Source organism: Equus przewalskii, chromosome 14 (assembly GCF_037783145.1).
Source record: "Equus przewalskii isolate Varuska chromosome 14, EquPr2, whole genome shotgun sequence".
NCBI classification, from domain to species: Eukaryota; Metazoa; Chordata; class Mammalia; order Perissodactyla; family Equidae; genus Equus; species Equus przewalskii.
Window position 1 is genome coordinate 70,604,639 of NC_091844.1, and position 23,270 is coordinate 70,627,908.

At 43.7% G+C, this 23,270-nt stretch overlaps 3 protein-coding genes across 6 annotated transcripts in view; 2 read left to right on the forward strand and 1 right to left on the reverse strand.

Moving 5' to 3' along the window:
• ADCY3 (adenylate cyclase 3) overlaps positions 1–6,148 on the forward strand; it is an 87,762-nt gene extending 81,614 nt beyond the window's left edge. For both annotated transcript variants that reach the window (XM_008515276.2, XM_070574284.1), the window contains exons 17-22: positions 752–910; positions 1,445–1,591; positions 2,404–2,523; positions 3,517–3,640; positions 4,341–4,465; positions 5,128–6,148. In XM_008515276.2, the coding sequence (XP_008513498.2) occupies positions 752–910; positions 1,445–1,591; positions 2,404–2,523; positions 3,517–3,640; positions 4,341–4,465; positions 5,128–5,310 (858 nt within the window). In that variant the 3' untranslated portion in view covers positions 5,311–6,148. The remainder of the gene's footprint in view (positions 1–751; positions 911–1,444; positions 1,592–2,403; positions 2,524–3,516; positions 3,641–4,340; positions 4,466–5,127) is intronic.
• Positions 2,689–18,564, reverse strand: CENPO (centromere protein O). 3 transcript variants are annotated; one of them, XM_008515275.2, is made up of 8 exons: positions 18,174–18,564; positions 17,738–17,844; positions 16,273–16,442; positions 10,480–10,597; positions 9,333–9,592; positions 8,251–8,422; positions 7,347–7,513; positions 2,689–5,931 (listed from the first exon to the last, which is right to left on the reverse strand). In XM_008515275.2, the coding sequence occupies exons 2-7, from the start codon at positions 17,781–17,783 to the stop codon at positions 7,377–7,379; spliced, it is 903 nt and encodes a 300-aa protein (XP_008513497.1). In that variant the 5' UTR covers positions 17,784–17,844; positions 18,174–18,564; the 3' UTR covers positions 2,689–5,931; positions 7,347–7,376. The 3 variants fall into 3 exon arrangements, with proteins under 3 accessions (XP_008513497.1, XP_070430387.1, XP_070430388.1); XM_070574286.1 differs by having other exon boundaries at positions 17,738–17,848; positions 18,174–18,558; XM_070574287.1 differs by having other exon boundaries at positions 17,738–17,840; positions 18,174–18,544.
• On the forward strand, positions 18,316–21,381 carry PTRHD1 (peptidyl-tRNA hydrolase domain containing 1). Its single transcript, XM_008515277.2, has 2 exons — positions 18,316–18,567; positions 21,036–21,381. Exons 1-2 carry the CDS (start codon positions 18,316–18,318, stop codon positions 21,204–21,206), a joined length of 423 nt encoding a protein of 140 aa, XP_008513499.2. The 3' UTR covers positions 21,207–21,381.
• The last annotated feature ends 1,889 nt before the right edge of the window (positions 21,382–23,270 follow it).

The following is a 23,270-nucleotide window of genomic DNA, read 5'->3' on the forward strand; positions in this document are numbered from 1 at the left end:
GGAATGCTGGATCCCTTCACTCAACATGGCATGTGACCCTGGTCAAGCCACCCCTTATCCATTTTCTGGTTTCTTCCTTAGTAATACAAGGAAAACATTTCCTTACCTCTTCTTTCTGACTTCCTCATGCGGACGGAAGCATGGGGGGAGGGACTCAAAAGCCTGGATAAAATCTGTAGTCCCCAGGCCAGGGGCTCATGGATCTTCACTCACCCTGGCTCTGGAGGTCACTAACACACTGACCATGGAGCCAGAAAAGGAAAGAAGCAAATGAAGTTTTTGTTTGGTTAAAAGGAAAAAAAAAGGAGGGCCAAGTATCCATGCAAGGACTTAGTGCTCCATGTTAGCTCAAGTGCCACCCAGTGGTTTGCCAGGGGAAGTACAGCCTTCCTAAGCCACTTGGCCTAATGGAGCCCGCTAGAAATGGGGACTCCTCCCTGGGCTAGGAGATTCCACTGCTGCCACCACCCAAAAGACAGCTGTAGCTAAAATTAGGTCCCAGGAGGCCCCCACATCCTGAAGGCCTCTTTGATCTCTGCTATAACCACAGAGGCTGGGATCCTCGCTGCAGCTGTAGGGTGGCCTTTTTTGATTAAGTAGATCTTTCTGGTATTATTTCCTTTTCCATTTAGCCATCTTCCTTCTAGTTTTTCTAAGTGGAGCCCCTCCATTTAAGTTCCCATTGTTCATCTTCCCATCAGATGGCCAGCTTAGAGCACACACCTTGCCTTGCCTCTGTCTGTGTCCGTAGGTGGAAAAACTGGCACGGACACTGTTCTTGTGGAAGATTGAGGTCCATGACCAGAAGGAACGTGTCTATGAGATGCGACGCTGGAACGAGGCCTTGGTCACCAACATGTTGCCTGAGCACGTGGCACGCCATTTCCTGGGGTCCAAGAAGAGAGATGAGGTGAGGGGTGGCCTCATGTCCAGAGTCATTTCATCTGGGTTCCTGCCAGGGAGCCCCTCTGGGCCAGGCCTTTTCACAACATGGCATTAGGGCTCAGGCAGGGCTGGACCCAACCAGCAACTGCAGTATAAGCAAAAGAGGAGGCTTTCACAGGTTTTTGTAAAGGGCACTGCGATACAGACATTTTTCTGTGGGCCACACGTCTCTGTGAGGCCCCATTTCAGAAGACAAGGCCTTGGCTAGAGCCCGCTTATCAACTGTGACCTCAAATAGAATGGTTCTTATGGCTCACCTCCTAACTCTACTCTACCCTCTTTTTCAGAGCCGGGGCTGTTACAGGGACTAGAGAAGCTCTTTTTATTTATTCCAAGTTGTGATAAGCTACTTTCTAATTATTCAAAGTTGGAATAATCTGGGAGATGTTTGTGTCCAAGAAGCTGGTTGCACCTTTCATGGGTGTAGAAGAGAAATTCATCTCTGTAGCACATTAGTCAGCTGGTCAGACTTCGAGCACTGGGCCCTGCCTCTTTTTAGGAGCTGTACAGCCAGTCTTACGATGAGATTGGAGTCATGTTTGCCTCCCTGCCCAACTTTGCTGACTTCTACACAGAGGAGAGCATCAATAATGGCGGCATCGAGTGTCTGCGCTTCCTCAATGAGATCATCTCAGACTTTGACTCTGTGAGTGCCCATCCTGCCCCCCTCCTCCTGCCACAAAGCCAGCTCGTTCCAGATTACATCCCAGGACAGGCTGCAGAACTCAGAGAGAAGTTGGAGAGTTACTCTAGCTGGCTGTTTTTCCATATAAGCCCCTCCCCATAATTAATATATGGGCTTCTGCAGCCATCTGGAAGTGTCAGGTCTGAGGGGTGATGTGGGAGCCTGGGAAATCACGTACAAGTTCATAGGATAAGGACTGGCCAAAACAAGATCTTAAGCTCCTCTGCTGCCTCCTGTCCTCAAATTCAGTCAGTAAACATTTATTGGGTAACTTGTATAACCAGGAAAAACGCTTTTGCATATGTGCTCAACCACCCTAGGAGATTAGCATTTATATCCCGGTGTTACGATTGTAGAAACTGAGGCTCAGAAAATCAGAAAGTTTGGGGCCAGCCCCGTGGCCAAGTGGTTAAGTTTGTGCGCTCCACCTTCAGCAGCCCAGGGTTTTGCCGGTTCGGATCCTGGGCGCAGACATGGCACCTCTCATCAGGCCACAGTGAGGCAGCGTTCCCACATGCCACAACTAGGAGGACCCATTAACTAAAAATATATACAACTATGTACTGGGGGATTGGGGGAGAAAGAAAAAAAAAGGGAAAAAAAATCAGAAAGTTTGCCCAGGATCATGTAGCAGAATAAATAAAGCTTTTATAGGAACGCATCTCTTGGATGTCTTTTGGAGCTGTCATTAACAGGCAAATCTGTCCTTTAGTTGGCTCATTCATCTCCCGTGATTCTGCTGACAGTTCTCTCTTCCTTCATACTGGCCTCAGCTCCTGGACAATCCTAAATTCCGGGTCATCACCAAGATCAAAACCATTGGCAGCACCTATATGGCAGCTTCAGGAGTCACCCCAGATGTCAACACCAACGGCTTTACCAGCTCCAACAAGGTATCTGACCACCTCAATGGCTGGAGGAGAAGGGGCTCTGCAAGAGACAGGCAGCCCACGCCTAACATGTGGGGAATGTGAAGTTACAAGAGTAGCTAACATTAAGTACTGCTGTACAAAGCGGTCACAGACACCGCTAGCACCACGCAATGCAAATTTAAAATCAGGTTTACTGAGAAAGTTTAATGAGCAGAAAGAGTAGCACACACACCCACCCACTTGTTCCACAGCTTAGGCCAGGCAGGAGCTTCGTGTAACTGTGGCCATTCCTCCTTAATGCTCCTTAAAGGCTGAGGAGCAGGAACCATCTCCACAATTATGTAACAATGAAATGTCAATGTTGGGAAAGTGGTTTTGTTAGAAAAGGGGAATCTTGAGAGCTCACTGGCTGCCATCAGCCTGTTTTTTTTAATTAATTCAGACCCATGGAGCCAGCTCTCTAGCTACCAGGACAGGAAATGAGCTGTGGGGTCCCTGGTCCCAAGGGGTGTTCTTGAAATGTTATCCTATTTGATCTTACAAGTGTCTTATAAGATGAAAGTACTACTGCTATCTCCAGTTTACGGATGAGTTTAAAGAAACATGTCTAAGATGTGTCATCACCCTTAAGTTCTTGCAACCTAGTTGAGTCAAAATGAGGACAACTATCCCAGCTTTAAAGACCAGGCTCAGATGAGGCGGAGATGAGACCTGACTCATGATCCGATACAGGGCAGACAGGAACCGGCTGGGCTGGGTAGGGGTTTTCTTTGCCACTACTATTGCCCAGTTTTTGCCCTGGACCTAAAGGGACAGAGGTGAACTTTGTCACAGTGACAAGTCACAGCTAAAGAGGTCGCTGACTCCTTTGTGAGAAGAAGTGGAGAATAAGACCTTTAACTAGCTGGAGGGAGGGATTCACCTCCAGAATGTTGTTCAGGGAAGGCAGGTGAGCGCTGCTGCCATCATGGCCCAGACTGGCTCCTAATGCTTTCGCTGCTGCTCTCTGCACAGGAGGAAAAGTCGGACAAGGAGCGCTGGCAGCACCTGGCTGATCTGGCTGACTTTGCATTAGCCATGAAGGATACACTTACAAACATCAACAACCAGTCCTTCAACAATTTCATGCTGCGTATAGGTAAGGGTTCAAAGCTTGCTGGCCCCTTGCTCCCTTCTGCAGGGGACTCAGCAAATCAGCAGGAAGGACTCGAGGCCTGGAGAGAACTGAGGCATTCAAGTTGGGGAGAGTCACGCTCACAGAGCTGGAAGGGACCATAAAGATCTTCAAGTCCAGTCTCTTCTAGATGATCAAACTGAAAATGTGACTCAGGAAAGGATGGGCAGCTGCCCCTGGCCCATAGTGCCCACAGTGATATCCTTCCTTCTGAATCTGGCTGCACAGTTTGCTGTCTGCCTTTCCAAGGGATCTTCTACGCCTGCTGAGGGCTTTGCTCGCCCCAGTCCAGCCCGTTAGGTAGGAGTTAATGTCACCTGCTACCCTCTACTGGAAAGAGGTCTCACACCTTCTGGGTGAGGTCACAGGAGACGTGAAGTACCAGGTGTGTGTTAGGAGAAAAACTAGCAACTTCTGTATTGAGTAAATTAATTCATGTATTGGGTGCAGCTGACATTTGCCAAGCTGAGTGAAGACAGGATAAACAGGAGACTGGTTTCTGCCCTTTGGTGGCTTAGAGAGACAGCTTAATGAGGAATATGATATGTTATATAATTAGGAGCTTGGTGGTTGGAATCAGGTGGCAAATTCTATGAAAGAGGAGTTGGTGGCTTCTGAGAGATAGTAAGGTTTGGTGTGTGGCTGTCCTGAATTTTATACCCAGGCATGAACAAAGGAGGGGTACTGGCTGGGGTCATTGGAGCCCGGAAACCGCACTATGACATCTGGGGCAATACAGTCAACGTAGCCAGCAGGATGGAGTCCACAGGGGTCATGGGCAACATTCAGGTATGTCCAGCAACAGAGCCAAGCGTGTGCTCGGGTCCAGGGAATGGGAACAAAATCGGAACAACATGTTTTGCCACGCACTACTGCTTCCTTTCTGTTGGCCCAGAATTTTAAGTTGGCAGTGCTATGAGATTAAGGCCAAGAGTGGGAAGAGATGCCTCCAAACCTATCCTTAGTAGAAGGGAGAAAATACTTCAACCTCATTTCTCCAGGTCTAAGTTCTGGGTAAGAATATCCTGCCTCTTGGTCTGAACTTTTGATGTATTGTGCCTCCAGCAGCTCCCCCTGAAGCCACCTTGATCTCTTATCAGCTGGGTCTCGAAGGAAAGCTCCACAAAAGGGGCTGAAGGGACAGAGGAGCAGGGAGCAAAAGTTCCCAACAACAGTTCTGCCTCGTAGGTGACCTGTGGCTGTCCTCCCAGGAAGACAGAACACTAAGTCTCTCTTTGGCAGGGGGGAGGGCCCAGGCCAGCCACCCCGTGCTCCACTACTCTCTGCCCCAGATCCACTGTGCATGGAGTGAGGGGCCTGGCCTTGGCAGGTCTGGAGAAGAGGGCTACAGGACTGGGACCTGTGGGTAAACTGTGGTAACGCATCTGGGTGCCCCTAGTCTAGGCTCACTCTCTAACCCCAAACCCTTGTACTTTGTTCTCCCTCTACAGGTGGTGGAAGAAACACAAGCCATCCTTCGAGAGTACGGCTTCCGATTTGTGAGGCGAGGGCCCATCTTTGTGAAAGGGAAGGGGGAGCTGCTGACCTTTTTCTTGAAGGGACGTGACAAGCCAGCTGCCTTCCCTAACGGCTCCTCTGTTACACTGCCCCACCAGGTGGTAGACAACTCCTGAATGGCCTCTAGCCCTACCCCACACTAGTCCAAATGGGAAGGGAGAATTTATTTGCTTGGAATCAAAGAAAGGCCTTGGAAAAGGACAAACACCAAGCTCCAACATTTGCAAACTGTCAAAGTGCACACTCACATAGACTTTAGGGTTAAAAACCTCCTCGAGCCTTCATTTGTTCGTGGGTATGTGAGCTCTGAGGGTGGCCCTGCTCTTCCGCGGTGCGCCTATAGCTTCCCCGGAGAGTAGGGGTCTTAGGCATAGTACCGGAACAATCCTTCCAGAGCCCTAGTTCCCAACAGCCCTTCTTCCCCCCGAGAGGCCATGGCCACTGTGAGCAGGGTGTGTCGGCAGTGGGACGCAGCTGCCTCTGCCGCCGGGCTGAGCGCAGGGAGGGCAGCTCTGCTTCCGATAAGGCTTGGCAGGGAGGGACAGCCGCTGCGGATGCTCTGCTCTCCAGCTGGAAGCTGGAAGCAGTGTTTTTCGTTCTGCAGACCTGGTTGTCTCCACATGGCCTAAGTTAGGTGAAAGGGCCCTTGTCCTAATGCTCCTGATAATCTTGAAAGGTTCTTCTGGAACCCCTGTCACCTTAGTCATGAGAGCAGAAAGTGCAATATTTCCTTTTACCTGGTGGGAGGGAGGGAAAAGGAATTTATTTCTGAAAGGAAAATATATAAACAGATCTTCTACATTTATATTTTTAACTTTCTGTTAAAAAACCACTTTCCGATATTGCCTTGCCTTTTGAGCTCTTGCTACAGTCGCCTTTGCTACTGCTTTAAAAGAATTTACAGGTATTGATAAAGAACAAGACTGTTTTATTAAAAGCTTTATTCAACTTGAATGTGATCATTGTGAAAATTTCGTCACTACCTTATTCCCTCTCACCTGAGACGTGCTAAGTGCGCTGCTCATTCACACCACTGGTAAGGCAAGAGCTTGAACTAAGACATCTCTCTGTTTTTAAAGGCCTTCTTCTAAATGGTGGTCTGAGCTGGCTTTACCCCTCCCCTGTGCTTCACCCAGGGTCAGCTGGCACTCTCACACTTGTAGGTTACTTCCTGGTCCTCAGGTCTAGGAATTGACCACTTTAGAGGCCTGAATGTAGCACTGGGCCTTGTGCAGTAAAGGTAGTAATGACTCCTGTTTGTGACTGGGCAAAGGAGGGACAGGAATTGAAATGGCAGGACCTCACCAGCCAGACACAGATTTTCACATCTGTGCACTGGCCCTACACATACTCCCATAAGCCAAGGAACAGAAAGTGCCAGCAGATGCAAGGCCATGGTTATAAGGATAAATGGTACACTAATCGGACCAGAAGATGGGACAACTGCACAGCCATAACCTAGAGCTTGCAGGAGAGGGAGGAAATGCTGAGGAAGGGTCTGCTTCTCTTTGCAACAACCGAGTCATGAGCAGACTTCGACCATGATTTTTTATAGGTGACTTAATACGTTCAGCTCTCTACTAAGAAGTTTTAGGAAACACAGAATGCTGATTATGATGTAAGAAAGTATGATGGATAAAATATTCTTTACAAAGCAGTGGCCTAAAATACACTGCTCCAAACCAAAGATTAAATGCACTTCCCTTCTCAACTCTATCATTCATTTCATACTATGAACTTGAGCATTCTAAGAACTTTCTTTTCAAAAGTCTTGGATAGGAGAACGAGGCAGAATTACTTAAAGCTTCCATAAAAGCTAGAATTACTCTTTAGTTGAATGGTACATACACTCTCTCCCACAAAACATCCTTCTATTGCCCCACAAACTATTCTGATTTTCAGCTGAAATATATCATTAAGTCAATGTCTCAAAAGAACAGATCTGGAACGTTTTAACAAGTGACCAGACAGTCATGGAAAATTGTCCCAAAATGCCAATGTCTATAGACTCAAACTTGCCCCTTATCATCCCAGTGAGGTGGGTGTTCGTTCTTACTGCAAGGCCAGTCCCCAAGCAAGGCGTCTGAGCCTTTCAACAGTTTTCAGTTCCCAGGACCTTGCCTGAGACTACGCACAGTACCAGTTTACTCACTTCTGATGTGTTCCCAATGAAAATAATATTCTAGGAGACTAGGCTCATATCCAACATTTCTCCTTTTCTTGCAAATGAAGTAAACACGTGATGTAGGGGCTTCGTACGAAACAGATTTTCTTGGGATGCTCGCTGTTCTTCCCATGAGGTGGATAATGCATCCATCCCTAAAAAAGAAAGATTCTATCAATCTCATTTAGTGCAACTGGGGGAATCAGAACCTGGATCACTGAGATTCTGGACCCATGGAATTTTTGTTTTCTTTTCTGGTCTGGAGCTGGGAGAGGCTGCCTCTTATTGGACCAATGTAATTTTGAGACCAGAAACTTAGAACAGACTCTGCCCAGGGAAATCTAAAACTTATGGTTTGAAATCTGTGGCAGCTTCAAAACTGCTGCCTCCTAAAACATTTTTATCCTATTTTTCATTATCGCCCCTGTCACACTACTATGGTATATTTAACAGAAACAAGGTCACAAAAAGTCTCTCTCAGCCAGCCCTGAAAAATTCCCATTTAGAGAATAGCCTCCAGAGAGCGAAGGGTACACTGACTTGTCTTTGTTGTGAAATAAGTCTTTTGGATCTCTCACCACAAGTGACCCAATGACTCAGGCTCATTAGCTGTCTCTTCAAGAGGGGCCTCCAATGAAAACAAATCCTAAGCTGAAACAACACTGGCAGGGTTTGACGGAGCAGAGGAGGAGGGAAAGCTAGGGTAATTATGTTTACTACGTACAAAGAAGAGAGGAAAAAGTGGTAGAAATAAGGAAAATATTCTTTGTATTTTTCTGTCCATAAACCGAACAAAGTGTCTCACGGGGTCCAAATGATGTACTGTCCCTATTTCAATCGGAATAACCCAGAGCATATTACTCTCTCTTCACTGAGGCATCCTTCCTCCTACCTTGATAAGTAACGGTGACATCAGTTGGAAGGGTCCTTGTGAGGTCCTTATACAGCAGTCTAGCACAAAGCGGGAAGGACTGACCCCTCGGCTCCACTTTGTAAGTAAACGACAGCAAGTTGCACAGTGAGTTTCTCTGCAAGGGCCCAGCCAGAAAGGCTGCAAAGTCACTCTGATGGGGGTGGGGATCAAGACAGAGACAAAGTATATGATGATTACAGCTCCAAAAGCACCGAGTAGTTGTCACACTTCAAACATGCCTACCAAAAATAGGGTCCATTAAATTTCAGAGGAATAAATGAAGGACAGAAAGAGGCCTAACAAAAGGACTAATGACAGAGATTTATAAGATAACTCAGAATTGGTGGCAGCCTAGAAAGGCCTCCAGGAAGCACTTGGCCAGGAGCCGGGAATGCAGGAAGATGCTACTTCTGTCAACAGTTTCGTCGTTGTCACATATATGGTTAAGATGCTTCACATCTGCATTCACAAAGCAATTTAAGTTTATCTAACTGACAACCAGGAGCTCTAAATGATAGAGGGGGAAATGCTAAGCTTACAAGACGCATTTATTCCTTATTTGCATTCACTTCCTGTCTTTTTTTAAAATCCCAACCCTAGCTTAAACGCAACCCTAAGAAGGTAGGACAGAGTTTAGGCAAAGATTGAGAGTATCCCTCTAATATTTCAGAAACCATTTTTCTGCTTTGCATCTATACCCAAGGCTCAGCAAGGCACTTGGCACATAGTAGGTACTCTATAAATCCCTGTAGAATTAAAAGTACAGCAACTGTTATACTTTGTGAGGAGAAGAAAGGGTGAAGTATAAAAGCTTGAGGACCACCATTCAGGAGTGAATATCCCTTAACTAGTATCCATACTTCAACATCATCCAGAGTTTCAACAGTGGAAGAAAGGAGGGTGGAAAACAGCTTGTATATAAATACAAAACAAGTGTTAGAAGGATGATGGTCAAACTTCTGGCTCAGAGTTATGAAACATTTTAAAATACAAAAGAAAATGCGTCCCTTTTCAGGCTATCCTGGGTTCATAAAATGCTCTGTAAGATCCCACACAGATACCTGAAGGCGATCTGCCTGGTACTTCCTCCCAGAGTAAGCATTTAGGTATTCGCAGAGAGTGAACAAGAAGTGCTGAATGTTAGTCTCTAAGTATTTTGCAGATAGCTCCTCCAGGGGAATGAAGACTGGAACTGAATGGCGATGGATCCTAAGTGGTTTCTGCACGATAAGGTCCATGAAATAGGAATCCAGCAGGTTGCCCTCAAAAGCAGTGCTGATGCAAACACAGACTCCTCGGCTGGTCAGTTTCCCGCTGAGCCCTGAGGCACACAAGACAATGTTATTCTTTCAACACATGTCAGGGAAAGGTAGTATCTTACTCATCTGTGCATCCAAGTCACTTCAACACTGCCTAGTACATACAGTATGTGTTCAAATGTTTGTTGAATGAATAAACACCATACTCTTTCTTCTCGTTGACTGTAGCTCACTTTGAGTTTGAGTTGTTAAAACCACAGAAGAATGGTGGAAAAGAAACATCTTAAATATCAAATTACTGAGGAAGAGATTTTGTAATTTTCAATTTACTTTTTTTGTCTGTGGTGAGGAAGATTGTCTCTGAGCTGTGCCAACCTTCCTTTACTTTGTATGTGGGACACTGCCATAGCATGGCTTGATGAGCAATGTGTAGGTCTGCAGCTGGGATCCAAATCTGTGAACCCCAGGCCGCCAAAGCAGAGCACATGAAGTTAACCACTAGGCCACTGGGCCGGCCCCATCTATTCTTTTTTTTGTGAGTGTCTAATAATTTATGAAGTCCCCAGTTCTTCCCACAATCCTCTTGTGACACAGAAGATGGGGAGACCAAATCCCCATTTTAATGGGGGAACAGAGAGTTGAGGGGTTCAAATGATTTGACCAGTGGCATAAAGCAAGCCAGCAGGAAAGGAAGTTCTACTACAAGGTCTGGCACATGTTTAATAGCTAAAATGAACAGTTCAAACCAGCCACTAACCAGTCGTCCTCTGCACAAAGAGGCCAATCTTGCAGATAGAGATGCCTACAAACAGTATACCAGCTTTGTGTGTATACGTTGAGGAGGCAAAAGCAATGCTCATGAAATAAATCCAGGACTAACAATACATCTAGCAAATTCACTCAAGAGAGAGAAGAGAGACAGACTGAAACAGGACAGAAAAAATTATACCTGTAAAACGATATGCCTGCAAAATAGCTTTCAAGTTTTCCCATTTTCTTTCCAAAACTTCTTGCTCAGTGATCTCCCATGTTTGGTCAGGTTCTACATTGGCAGTAGATGCTTTAACCTGCAAGATATGCAGCAAACCGAACTGGGTAAAAGGACAGAACACGAAGTCCCTGCCCTCAGTTAACAGGAAAAAAGCTAAACGCAGAGTATTTATTATATAATGAATTAAGAAATGCTACAGTGGCCAGTTAGCGCTATGCATTCACAGTAGAGGAAGAATCTTGTGGGTCACAATGCTAGGAATTGGAAGTAGAACTTGTGCCGGCCTGAAGAACAATTAGGAATTCGATGGGAATGGAGAGTACTGTGAGAGGAGAAAGAAAAGGGTGTGAGGAACATCTAGGAGGAGCACAGGGTGAGTGAAACAGCTGTGAGGAGGCAAGGCTGGGAAAGCTGGCGTGGGTCAGACTGTGCAGGATGAAAAATATTGACTCTATGACGTACACGTTGAGCTATGGTATCAGACTAACCTTCTCTCTGAGAACAACTATACGAGCTGGATGAAACACCAAAATTAAATAAGCAAATGTGCAAGCAAACAGAAAATGCTCTGAAAGCACTAGAGAACAACCAAAACAGCCAGACCGAACATGGACGATAAACGCTCTGAGGTCAGCTGGGCTTTCCCTGCGGCTTTTCCCTCAGAGCATTTGCTGATTTCTATCACAAGGCAGAGGGGCCAAACGGAAAGCTGCAGGCTAACCTCTGTAGCAGTCGCACCATGCTGAAAGCAAAAACTGGAGACCAAGGTTACCAAAGCAGCCTTTCTGCAGGCCAAGATCCCACGGAAAAGGAACCCAATGTTTTGCGTGCAATTTGCCCTCCAGACATCTGCCAATCCTGAAGTGCATATACGTGACTGGGCACCAAGAAACCAAACAGAAAGAAGCTGCTGAAAGTTAAAAAACTAAACAGATTTTGCAAGAAAAAAATTTGGAGCTCAGGGACTGCCAAGGAAGAGGGGCCTTGACAGACCTGTCCCCAAGACATACCAAAACTTCCAATTGAAGACCCTAAAAAAAGGGCAACACCCTATGACAAACCAGAAGTAGACCACCTCAACTGGATTAAGGAGGTATGCCCATATGCTATCTGACTGTCTGGAAAAAAACTAATCTATATTTTTTCATACACAATACCCAAAATTGAATCAAAGAATTTTACCAGGTATATCAGGAAAGAGGAACAGATGACTGAAAACTAAGAGGAAAAAGAAGACAACAGAAATGGATCCAAGGGGATTAAGCTATTTGAATTATCAGGCATAGCCACTAAAATAGATTAAAAGATGGAGCACTCATACCAAAGAGCTGGAATTTATAAAAAAGAATCAGATGGAAATCCTAGAAACCAAAAAACCCTGTAACTAACATTAGGAATTTAGCAGGTTAAAAAGCCAACTAGACACATAAGAAAAGATGATAAGTGAAATGGAAAATAGGTATATTTCCACTTCCAGATTAAAGAAGCCCAGAGAGAAAAAATAAGATAAGAAAATTAGTAAAGATGTAAGACACAGGTCACAGTAAAAAAAACAAAAAAAAAAAACCCCAAAAATTCCATACATGGGAGCCATGGAAATAGAAGAATGAATGAAGCAAGTGCATTATTTGACGAGATACTATCCAAGTTTTCCAAAATAAATGAAAAACATAATTACTTTAGGAAGCTCTACAAAACACCAAGCAGGATAAAGAAAGAAAACCATTCATAGCCACATTATGCCATAAATTTGCTAAAACTCAAAGAGAGAATCTTAACAACAGCCAGAGGAAAAAAAGACATTATATGCGAGCAATAAGCTAACACCTACAGAAACTATGAACCAGAAGACAATGGAACGATACATTTAAAGTATTAAAGAAAATAACTTCTAATCTATAACTCTATTACCTAGCAAAACTATCCTTAAAAAATGAAAAACACAGTGAAATAGTGGTGTTCTCAGACAAACAAAAATAGGGAATTTATTGCCAGCAGACTTACAATTAAAGAAGTACCAAAAAGAGCTACTTATGTTCAAGGAAAATTAACCCCAGATGAAAACATGGAAACGCAAGAAGTAATAAAGAGCACTGAAAAGGGTAAATGTGTGTATAACTCTAAGGAAATAATGACTGTACAAACAACAGAAATGTTTCAGAGGGTTTAAACATATGTAGAATTACATGACCACAGTAACACGAAAGGGTGTGTATGGGAGAGAAAAGTTAAGATGCTAGGAGGTTTCCACAACTAGAAGGACCCACAACTAAGATATACAACTATGTACGGGGCGGGGCTGGGAGGGGGGCGAGGGGGGCGGGGCGGGGGGGCGTGGTTTGGGGAGATAAAGCAGGAAAAAAAACCAGATTGGCAACAGTTGTTAGCTCAGGTGCCAAACTTTAAAAAAAAAAAGATGCTAGAAGGTTTCTGTATTATCCAGAAAGTGGTAAAAGTAGTAATCTGAAGTATACTCCAATAAGAAAAAACATACTTTTTTCTCTAGGATAACCACTAAAAGAATGCTGAAAGAATGTATAATTAACAAGCTAATGGAGAAGTAGAATAATAAAAAATAAAAAGATCAATCCAAAAGGTGGCAAGAGAGGAGAAAAGAGAAACAAATAAAGAGACAGACAGTAAAGTAGTAATATGGTAGACTGAAATCCAAACATATCAGTAATCACATTAAAAGTTTATGGACTAACACTCCAACTAAAAGACAAAGACTGTCAGGCTGGATTAAAAATATCTAACTATATGTTACTTATAAGAGGAATACCTTAAATATAACGGCACCCAAAGACTGAAAGTAGAAAGAAAAAATTTACAATGCAAATCCTAACAAAAAGGGTTGTAATTATACTAATATTTGACAAAGTTGACTTTAGGCAAGAATTTTAATTAAAATAAAAAGAAATACTTCATAATGATAAACGGTTAACTCAACCAGTAAGATATGATCATTGTAAATTTGTTTGCACCTAATATACAGTAAAAACAGAAGGAAAGGGAAACAATGTACAAATCCTCAAAGTGGAAGGATTCAATACATGTATCCCAGTAACTGATAAAACAGACAAGTAAATTAATAAGGATGTAAAACATGTGAACACCATGATGAACACATTTGCTTTGATATACATCAAATACAGTACCCAAAAAAAGGAAAATCTACATTTAATACATATGGAACATTTATCAAAACTGACCACATACTAGGTCATGTTCTCTGGTCACAGTGGAATTAAGCTATAAATCAGTAACTAAAAAATAACAAATCTCCAAATTTTTGGAAATCAAGAAACACACTTCTCAAAATTCATATGGTGAAACCTAATGCCCAAAGTGATGATATTGGGAAATGGTGCCACTGGAAGGTGCTTAGGTCATGGGGCAGCCCTCATGAATGTGAATAGTGTCCTTATAAAAAGAGACCCAAGAGAGCCAGCTTGCCCCTTCTGCCATGTGAGGTTACAGTGAGAAGATCACCATCCATGAGGAAGAGGGTCCTCATAAGACAGTGAATCTCTGGTGCCATATTCTTGGACATCCCAGCCTCTAGAACTGTGAGAAACAAATACTTGCTATTAATAAGCCACTCAGTTTATGGTATTTCTGTTACAGCAGCCCCTATGGACTAAGACACTATGCTTAGAGGGAAATTTACAACCTTAAATACATACACAGGAGAAAAGAAAGACTGAAAAGATCAGTAAGTATTCATCTCAAGAAGCTAGAAGAATAGTAATTTAAATCCAGAGAGTAGAAGGAAGGAAACAATGATGAGAAGAAATCAATGAAAAAACAACACAAATGTACAATAGAGAAAAATCAACAAAGCCAAAAGTTGGTTCTTTGAAAAGGCTATTAATACAAAACTGATAAAACTTAACAAGATTGATCAAGGAGACAGAAAAGAGTGTGAGAGTGAGCACAAATTACCAAAATTAGAATAAAAACTGAGAAAACACTACTATTTCATTTATTTCTGCTCTAATTATTTTTTATTTCCCTCCTCCTGCTGACTTTGGGCTTGGTTTGTTCTTCTTTTTCCAGTTCTGTTAGGTGTAGTTTAAGATTGCTTATCTGAGATTTTTTTGTTTGTTGAGATGGGCCTGTATTGCTATGAATTTCTCTCTTAGAACTGCTTTTGCTGCATCTCATATTCAAAATATGTAAAGAAAACTACAATTTAATAAGAGATAGAACACCCAATAAAATTTTTGCAAAAGCCTTGAAAAGCACACTTCACAATAGATTTAAGTGTCCAATACAGATACTTAACATCATTAGTTATTAGGCAATTGCAAATTAATCCACAATGAGATACTATTACACTCCCATCTGAATGACCAATTTTTAAAACTGACTGTATTAAGTATTGGTAAAGATGAAAAGCAATGGAAATCCTATACACTGTTGCTGGGAATGTAAAATTGGTACAATCACTTTCAAAAACTGTTTGACGGTATTTACTAAAGCTAATATGCATCCTCTGTGACTCAGCAATTCTACTAGGAATATACCTAATGGAAAAGTATATTTTCACACCAAAAGACGGGGGGGAAAACGTTCATAGCAGCATTATTCTTAACAGCCTCAAAGTGAAGCAACTCAAATGTCACCAACAGTAGAATAAATAAATAGTGGAATATTCCTAAAATGGAATTACTATACAGCAATAAAAAAGAATGACCATACGCACCAATATGGATGAATCTCACAGACATGATATTCACCAAAAGAAGCCAGACATAAAAGAGTTTATACGTTTTACATTTATATAAAGTTCAAAAACAGGTAAAACCAACGTATGGTGACAGAAACCAGAAGAGTGGTTACCTTGAGGGAAATGACTAGGAGGATACAAGAGGGGACTTCCGGGGCACTGGGAATATTCTATACTGTGATCTGCGTGATACCTACCAGATGTGCTCACTTTGTAAAAGGTTTTTCAGATTTGTGCAATTTATATATTTAAATATATCTTCTACTTTAATAAAAAAGCAAAGGAAGGGAGGGAGGGAGGAAAACAGGGAAGGAAGAAAGAGGGGAAAAGGAAGAGAAGGAGGGAAGGCAAGAAAAAAAAAGGAAGGCTGACCTTATCCATGGGCAGTGAATGGTGACTGAAGGTTTCTGAGCAATGGAATAATGCAGTGTTTTATGAAGCACTTTCTTGGCTGTGCAGGATTCGAGAAGTAGAAATACTAAAAAGAGAACCGACTAGCAGACTACTGCAATAATCCTGGCATCCAAATCACCTGACAAATATTTACAACATGTGTGGCTAATACCTGAGCGATGGCAATGGAGTGGGGGAAGCAGCACAGAGACAATCTAAAGGGAAACTGACAGGTCTTGCTGCCTGGACCTGGGCTAGAGAGAAAACTGAAAAGAAGGAAGGGTCAAAGTTTACCATGAGGTTTCAATTCTGGGTAATAGAAAGATGGTGCTAATGACAAAAGCACCAATGACTCAAGTCAGACTGAGCCTGAGGTGACAGGTTCATGCCTGTGAGGGCAGATGAAGAGACTGAGAAGAACCTGCCTGGCCCATCAGGAATGCCTGACAATCATTAGCTGAAATTGATATTAGCTGAGACTCTACAGGCTTGATCATTTGAGGGATCAAAGACTGAAATTGATCCTACAAGATCACATGTATACATATTATACAAATTTCCAATTCTCAAATCAGGTGTGTTCTTGACACCCCAGGAAAGCCTGCCAACATCACCCTTCTACTCACTCCAGCTTGACGTCGTTTCACTTCTGCCCTCAGCTTATCTCGCAGACGTCTCAGTTTCTGAATCTCGGTAACAAGGGCGCTTTCCTCTGCCTGCACTGTCTGCGGCTCTTCCAATTTTTTACGGGATCTGTGCATTCGAGTCTCTAGTCTTTCCAAGTGAGCTAAAACACCTGCAGAAAGTAAAAAGGGAATTTCACAAGGAGCCAAGGATTTCTAATTCTGGCCACAGGAAGCATTTCAGGGAAGAACAGAGGGTGACCCTTTTTTCAGAACTTTGTGGCCATCTAAACTGTTAGACATTGGCCACAATTTATAAAACCAGAGGAGCTGATAACAGAAATCAACAATCAGCAATCTCTTAGGCAGAACACCGATGTACAAGCAGTCCCTAACCAGGACACTGTCCAAAGAGTGTATTATCCGAATATGGCTAATCTCAGTTATCCACAATAGTGACCCAGAGGAAAACAAGGTCACCACATTCACTGACTCTCTCAGACACTGATTTTAAAAATGTAGAACTGTTTTTTCAAACTGGGTTTTATGCATGTTTTTCCAAAGTGCTAATGCACAACTCTCTGTATTTAGACATCCAAAGAGGCTTGAATAAGAACTCTGAGGCTCTGAAAAGTGTCAGAAGCACAGGACAATAAAGACACACGCTAAGGGGAACTATCCATAAATACTACTGGGTATTAGGAAAACAAGCTCATCCCTGGACAGAAATTCGGAGGCAAGAGACTAAGGACTGATATAGTAAAGGTCACAGTTTCATAATGCTACTCAGCTCTAACAACAAAGCATTTGCTGTACATTTCCTAATTATTAAAATACTTATGCTCGACTCTTTACTTGCAAAGCATATAAAGAATTAAATCAAGCATTCGTTCAATATTTCCTATACATCATGCATGTGCTAAATGCTTTACTTGAAAAGCATTAAAAGAATTACTTATCTAATTTCCACAACCACCACCACAATGCAAATATTCACCTCCATTTTCCAGAGGGAGAAGTTAAGGCAGAGGTGAAATAACTTGCCCAGGGCCACAATGTTTATATATGGCAGAACCAGCACTCAAACCCAGATCTAACCAACACCAAAGTCACTGCCTGGCACTGCTCCTTCCACAGGAGTAATGCCCAAACGGCTCCAAAAAGTCCTGGGAAGAGAAGAAAGAGACCTCACTGGCCAAACTGTAGCTCTGGTATAAACACTGAGCGTACTAGGAATGCAACCTATCGGTTTAGAAAGGAGCAAGAGCCTAGAAATACTTGAAGTAATTTTTCCTTATCCAATGACCTTAGCCGCCTGTCCCTTTATGTCTTCAATGTTGGTGCCTTTTATCGTTCTGCTCCCAAACAGGACAGGTCACACATCAGTAAGAGGAGGAAAGGGCTCTTTCAACGCGGGGGGCATCTCTGGGCAGCAGGAGTAAGGGGGAAAAGGCGACCCTCTGAATACCTCCTTTGGGGTCGCCGTCTGGCCTTAAAGTATCCGCCAGCTCCATGTCCTCCGATTTCCAGGCGCCTTCCTCTGAAGCCGTCCAGGCACCGGTAATAGGGACCTAACTTCCTCGAAGGCAAAAGGAAAATGACAAGAAAGTCACATCTATTCACACACGGTCAAATCTCAATGGCAGGGCGCACACAACGCAGGTACGCACCCGCCGTCCCCGGAGACCCCGAGCGTCGTCGCCAGGACGCCCCTTCCCTGAGCCGCCCGCTCCCCGGGTCCGAGTCGGAGGGGCCACGTCTGCCTGCCGGCCCTGCGCGCTCCCGAGCGCACGGTCCCTCTGGGTCAGCCGAGTTTCCTTGCACACGGAAGGAGCTGCAAGAGGCCGTCAGCCTTCCACCCTGGCCGCGGTCCCGGCCGTGCCCGGGTCTTACCTCCCCCTTACCTCTTCTCCTCTTGCTCACTCAGGCCACGGACGAGAGTTCCCGCCGTCCTCTCCTTCAAAATCAGCCTCTATGTCCCAGCGTGCTTTGCGCTCCCACCGTACAAAAACATGGCAGCGCTCAGGGCCCCTCCCTGGTCCCGGCATGCACCGGGGAGTAGGCCCGATCTTTCTGTTGGGCAGGAACATGGCGGCCTCCGGCGCAGAGCCGCAGATCCTGGTACAATACTTGGTGTTACGAAAGGATCTATCGCAGACTCCGTTTTCCTGGCCGGCGGGCGCATTGGTGGCACAGGCCTGTCACGCAGCCACCGCGGCCTTGCACATTCACCGCGACCACCCGCACACGGTTGCCTACCTCCGGGAGCTGGGGCGCATGCGCAAGGTGGTCCTCGAGGTGAGGCACTCGGCGGAGCGGGAGGGGCGCTGAGGCCGTTGAGGCCGGAAGTGGGTGTGGTCTTGAGTTTAAGGGCCTAACCTCAGGGAGTGGGTGCGGCTTTAGTGAAGAGGAGTCTAACGTCTAAACTTTGGAAAGGGTTCTGATCTCGAGCTATTGCCCAGGGAGCCTTCCCTTGGCTGGGCGCGAGCTGACTGTGTGAACAGTGGGCGTTCGGTCCCTTATTAACGCTTCCCGCACCCCTGCGCTCTCACCTGCGCCCCTGTGAGGGCGGAGGCGGGTGGAGCGAGACCCACCTTTGAGTGTGCACCGGCCCGGCCTCTTGATGCCGCGCGGAGTACAGTCCCCTTCCCTCCCGCAACACCGATCCAGACGCAGAAGGACGCGAGCTCCTCACTGCGAGTGAAGTCAAACTGAAGCACTTCCCTGGGAATGACGCCAAGTTATGTGAAAATAAATGCGAACCCTAGTACGTGTAAGTTGAACCTAGCATAAGAAATATCAGCCCCCAGGGGTGTAAAATAGCGATGAGGATCTTTTTGGAAATGGCCAAATAGATCTTATCCTTACTCTTTGTCAATTCTGCTGCTGGAAATGTATCCTAAAAAGATAATCAGGTGCACCGGAAGAGCATTGTACAAGGATATTCATAGGAGCCCTTTATAATAGTAAAAAATGTGGAAATTACTCAATTTACAGTACTAGGGATTGGCTAAATTAATTTATGCCCTTATAATGGATTATAATGAAGCTAGCATAAATCATGTTTTTGGAGCATATCTAGTTGGCATGGAAGAGTGCTCATAAGGTGATGCTAATTGAACTATATTCTACATACAAAATGATCCAGATTTTGAAAGGAAAAACTAAATAAATATATCCAAATATTAAGTAGTGGGTGGTGAGATTTTGGTTATTTCCTAATGCTTCTCTCTTCTCTTTAGTTTTCTACATTAAGCACATATTTTATAATGAGAAAAAATTGCTTTATTTATTTTAATAAATAAACCAGAACCCTGTGGTGGTGGTGGCGGGGGGGGGGGCGGGTAATCCCTTCACGGCTAGCTGGCAAAAACACATTATGTTTCAAGAGAAAAATTGCTGTTGGGTAGTGAAACATCAAACAATAACCTCTAGGAAAATGTCCTGAGAACCTATAAGCAGGCAGAAAAGAAGCAGATAGCTTTTTGTTTAGATTCTTTTTGTAGGACAAAGGGCTCCCGTGGTTCCGACATCCCCCACTCCCTTGCTTTCAGGCAGATAATATATTTACCCCTTTTCTCAGATGAGACATCTGAAGCCCACAGAAATTAAGTGACTCCTCTGAGTTTAAAAGACATCTTCTGATTCCTGGTTGTTAGCCATGACTCAAGAAAGGGACTTAGGAGTCACCATTGATTAAATTAAGGTGCTGTTGTAGCCATGAAGACCAATAAAATATTAGACAATGCCAAGATTAACTTCATTTATTGGGTGCTTACTGTGTGGCAGGCACAGGTCTGAGCCTAATTTCAGTGAATCCTCACTACTTCTAGGAAGCATCATCATCCCTGTTTTACGAAGGGGAAACAAAGGCCCAGCTAGGTCATGTAACTCATCAAAGGTCGCACAGTAGAGCAAGGGTTTGGACTCACTCACTCATTGTGCTATGCTGCTGCCTGGTGCTGAAGAAGGCAGGAGGGGAAGTCAGTGAGTTCTTCAGCATGGCTCTGCCCAAGGACTCAATAGATTAAGAGTGGTAATCCCAGCATCCTCTAATTTGATAAGACGAACCTCTAGTTATCTTAGTGACTTCTGCCTTCATAGGCAAAAATATACCTTAGGCAACATAACATACTAATTATCTTTATCTTCTGAGTGATAGCTTTAATACTTCCTATAATGGGATTCCTCATGGGCGATAAGGATGATGAGAAACAGTTTCAGAAGGATGTTAGAGAATAGTTTGCCCTCCTTTGAGTTAACAAGTGGGAACTATCCCAGCAGAAGGAAAATCCATCTAGGTTTGTGCAGAGTAGGGTGGGAGGGGAGGAGGGAGGTGGAGGTGATGTGATTTTAGAAATCCTTTCAGTAGTCAACTCATAAAGTAAGAGCTGGGCAGAGGATTACGGACGGCTGTTTGGGCACCAGCCCTAAAAGAGCTAAAAAATGCAGAGAGCATAATTACTGAGAGTGCATTCCCTCATCATCTCAAGAGGAAAGAGAAAAATCTCCATTTTATAACCAGGAATATTAAGCCTCTCCCCGCTCCCACCTGCAGGCACCTTATCCAAAGTCCTTCAGAGAGTGAATGGCAAATGGAGCCATGAAGCTGTTGCTTCTAGACACATGCTCTACAGCTCCTTCTTTGGTAGAGCTGTCCCTTCACTTTCAGTTAAGAGGAACACCCCTATACTGTTTTTTTCTTTGCCTTCTGATACTTCCTAAATGGGCGGTTCAGTCTGTGTTCTATGTTCTGTTCCTTGTAGGCCCCAGATGAGACCACCCTAAAGTTACTGGCTGAGACCCTGCAACAGAAGAACATTGACCACATGCTGTGGCGGGAACAGCCAGAGAATATCGCCACTTGCATTGCGCTCCGTCCCTACCCCAAGGAAGAAGTGAACCAGTATTTGAAGAAGTTCCGGTTGTTCAAATGACTGATGTTATCAATTGCGTTGATATATTTGAGTATCAGCTGGATCCAGAAATTGCATGCTGGCCATCCCTAAGCATCATGTATTCCTTTCAATGGCAACACGCTCTTCCCTTTAAATTATGGCAGTTCCTTGAGGGTCAAACACATGTTCATATTAAAGTTGTCATTAATAAGTACCTCCTCTTATTTTTAATTATTAATAAGTTCAGATGGGGAAGTAGGTGAGCAGCAATATCATCTATGGGTCGTTGCTCAAATAGAAGATTTGGTTTGACTCCTAAACAGGGGTCAAGGAAACACCCTTCCTTTTTTGTTAGGAATAATGGAGTTCTTCCAATCACCCAGGTTAAAACTTTGCCTTTGAATTCCTTATTTCTTATTCACATCCAGATATCATATTCATTAAATTTAAAACATCAACTTTAAGATACACCATTATTTTATGTGTTGTTCAGAAAGAAGAAATGCTGCCAATTAAGACATGCAATTAATTGTAAGATGTATTTCAATTTCAAAGATGTTAAAATATATCTTTCTTAGGTTTGATGAAATTTATCAAGTATGCCATCTATTTTCTCACTGTATCAGGCTCTCGTTTTGCTCGTCAGTGTCCCATTGGTCTGCTCACCTCTAGTGTCTCCTGGTTACAATGCAGCCAGTGTTCTGCCACCAGGTTTGTATAGCGTCATTGAGCGCCCTGTGCAGCACAGGCTCTAAGTTCCCATAGAGTAGAGTCAGAACCCCGCAGCTTAGCCTTCAGGCCCTCCGCATCATGTTTCCTAACTATCTTTGTAGGTGAATCTTCTATCTCCTTATCCAAATTTGATGTTTCAACAAAGACATTCCATTTGCTGCCCTCCAGTCTCTGGCTTGTAATTGAATGTTAGTACTCTTCCCCTCCCTTTCCTTTCTCTGACTTTACTTAAACTATTTCTGGCTTGAGTGGTATCACCTTCACAAAGTCTTACCCAGCCAGAAATGATAAATGTTCTCTGAATGTCTATAACACTCTGTACAATGTTTATAATATTTCTATAAACATTTCTAGACATCTACTGAAACTGCTTAGACATCTGTAAAGCAAAGTTATAATTTGTTCAACAGATATCTGTTGCATGTCTACTATGGCAGGCTATATAAGAGCAGAGGATATAAAGATGAGTAAAACAGTTCTTGCCTTCAGGTAACTAAGAATCTAGTAAAAAGACAGATATATAAATAATTAATACAGAGAGAAGTGTACACAGTAATATAGGTATGCTTCCCCACACACACCCTGTAGATACCAAGACTACTGAGATACTATATACGAAGATTTTCCTTTGTAAGAGATGGTCACTTGAAACTAGGAGAGTGGGTAGGGTCTCCCAGGGAGAATTGGTAGACTGCTGAGAGCAGAACCAACCCCAGAAGGCTAAGTGAAGGCATAGAGTTTCAAGGAGGAGAGAGCAATCAAGTGCAGCATAGAATTTCAGTAAATAAGAACTGAAAACATTTAGTAATTGGAAACATATTGATTAATTTGGTGAAAGCAGTTTAAATAGCATGTGAGGGGCTGGCCCAGTGGCACAGCAGTTAAGTTCACAAGTTCCGCTTCAGTGGCCCAGGGTTTGCTTGTTTGGATCCCGGGTGCAGACCTATGCACCACTTCGCAAGCCATGCTATGGTAGGCATCCCACGTATAAAGTAGAGGAAGATGGGCACAGATGTTAGCTCAGGGCCAGTCTTCCTCAGCAAAAAAGAGGAGGATTGGCAGCAGATATTAGCTGAGAGCTAATCTTCCTTTTAAAAAAAAATAAATGAGTTTAAAAAATAAATAGCATGTGAGGGTAGGAATCATTTGGAGTCTATTGAGACAAGAATGGGAGGGGAGGTAGGAGATAGAGACTATTCTTTCAAGAAGCTTGAATGGGAGGAGAGAAGATAGTAATTGAATAGAGGCTGAAAAGGTGAATACTGGTCCCATAGGGAGAATTTTCTTGGATGCTTGAGCAAGTTGATGGGTGAGGAGAAGGTGGGTAGGCAGAACAGAGTTTGAAGTTCCTAAGTAGACTAACTGGTGAAA

Coding starts and splice junctions, on each gene's coding strand:
- PTRHD1 (XM_008515277.2), top strand. CDS start 18,316: ATGCACCGGGGAGTAGGCCCGATCTTTCTGTTGGGCAGGAACATGGCG. Junction 18,568..21,035: donor TGCGCAAGGTGGTCCTCGAG/GTGAGGCACTCG, acceptor TGTTCCTTGTAG/GCCCCAGATGAGACCACCCT.
- CENPO (XM_008515275.2), bottom strand. CDS start 17,783: ATGGAGCTGGCGGATACTTTAAGGCCAGACGGCGACCCCAAAGGAG. Junction 10,598..16,272: donor TGAAACGACGTCAAGCTGGA/GTGAGTAGAAGG, acceptor CATATCTTGCAG/GTTAAAGCATCTACTGCCAA. Junction 9,593..10,479: donor GCAGGCATATCGTTTTACAG/GTATAATTTTTT, acceptor TGTGTGCCTCAG/GGCTCAGCGGGAAACTGACC.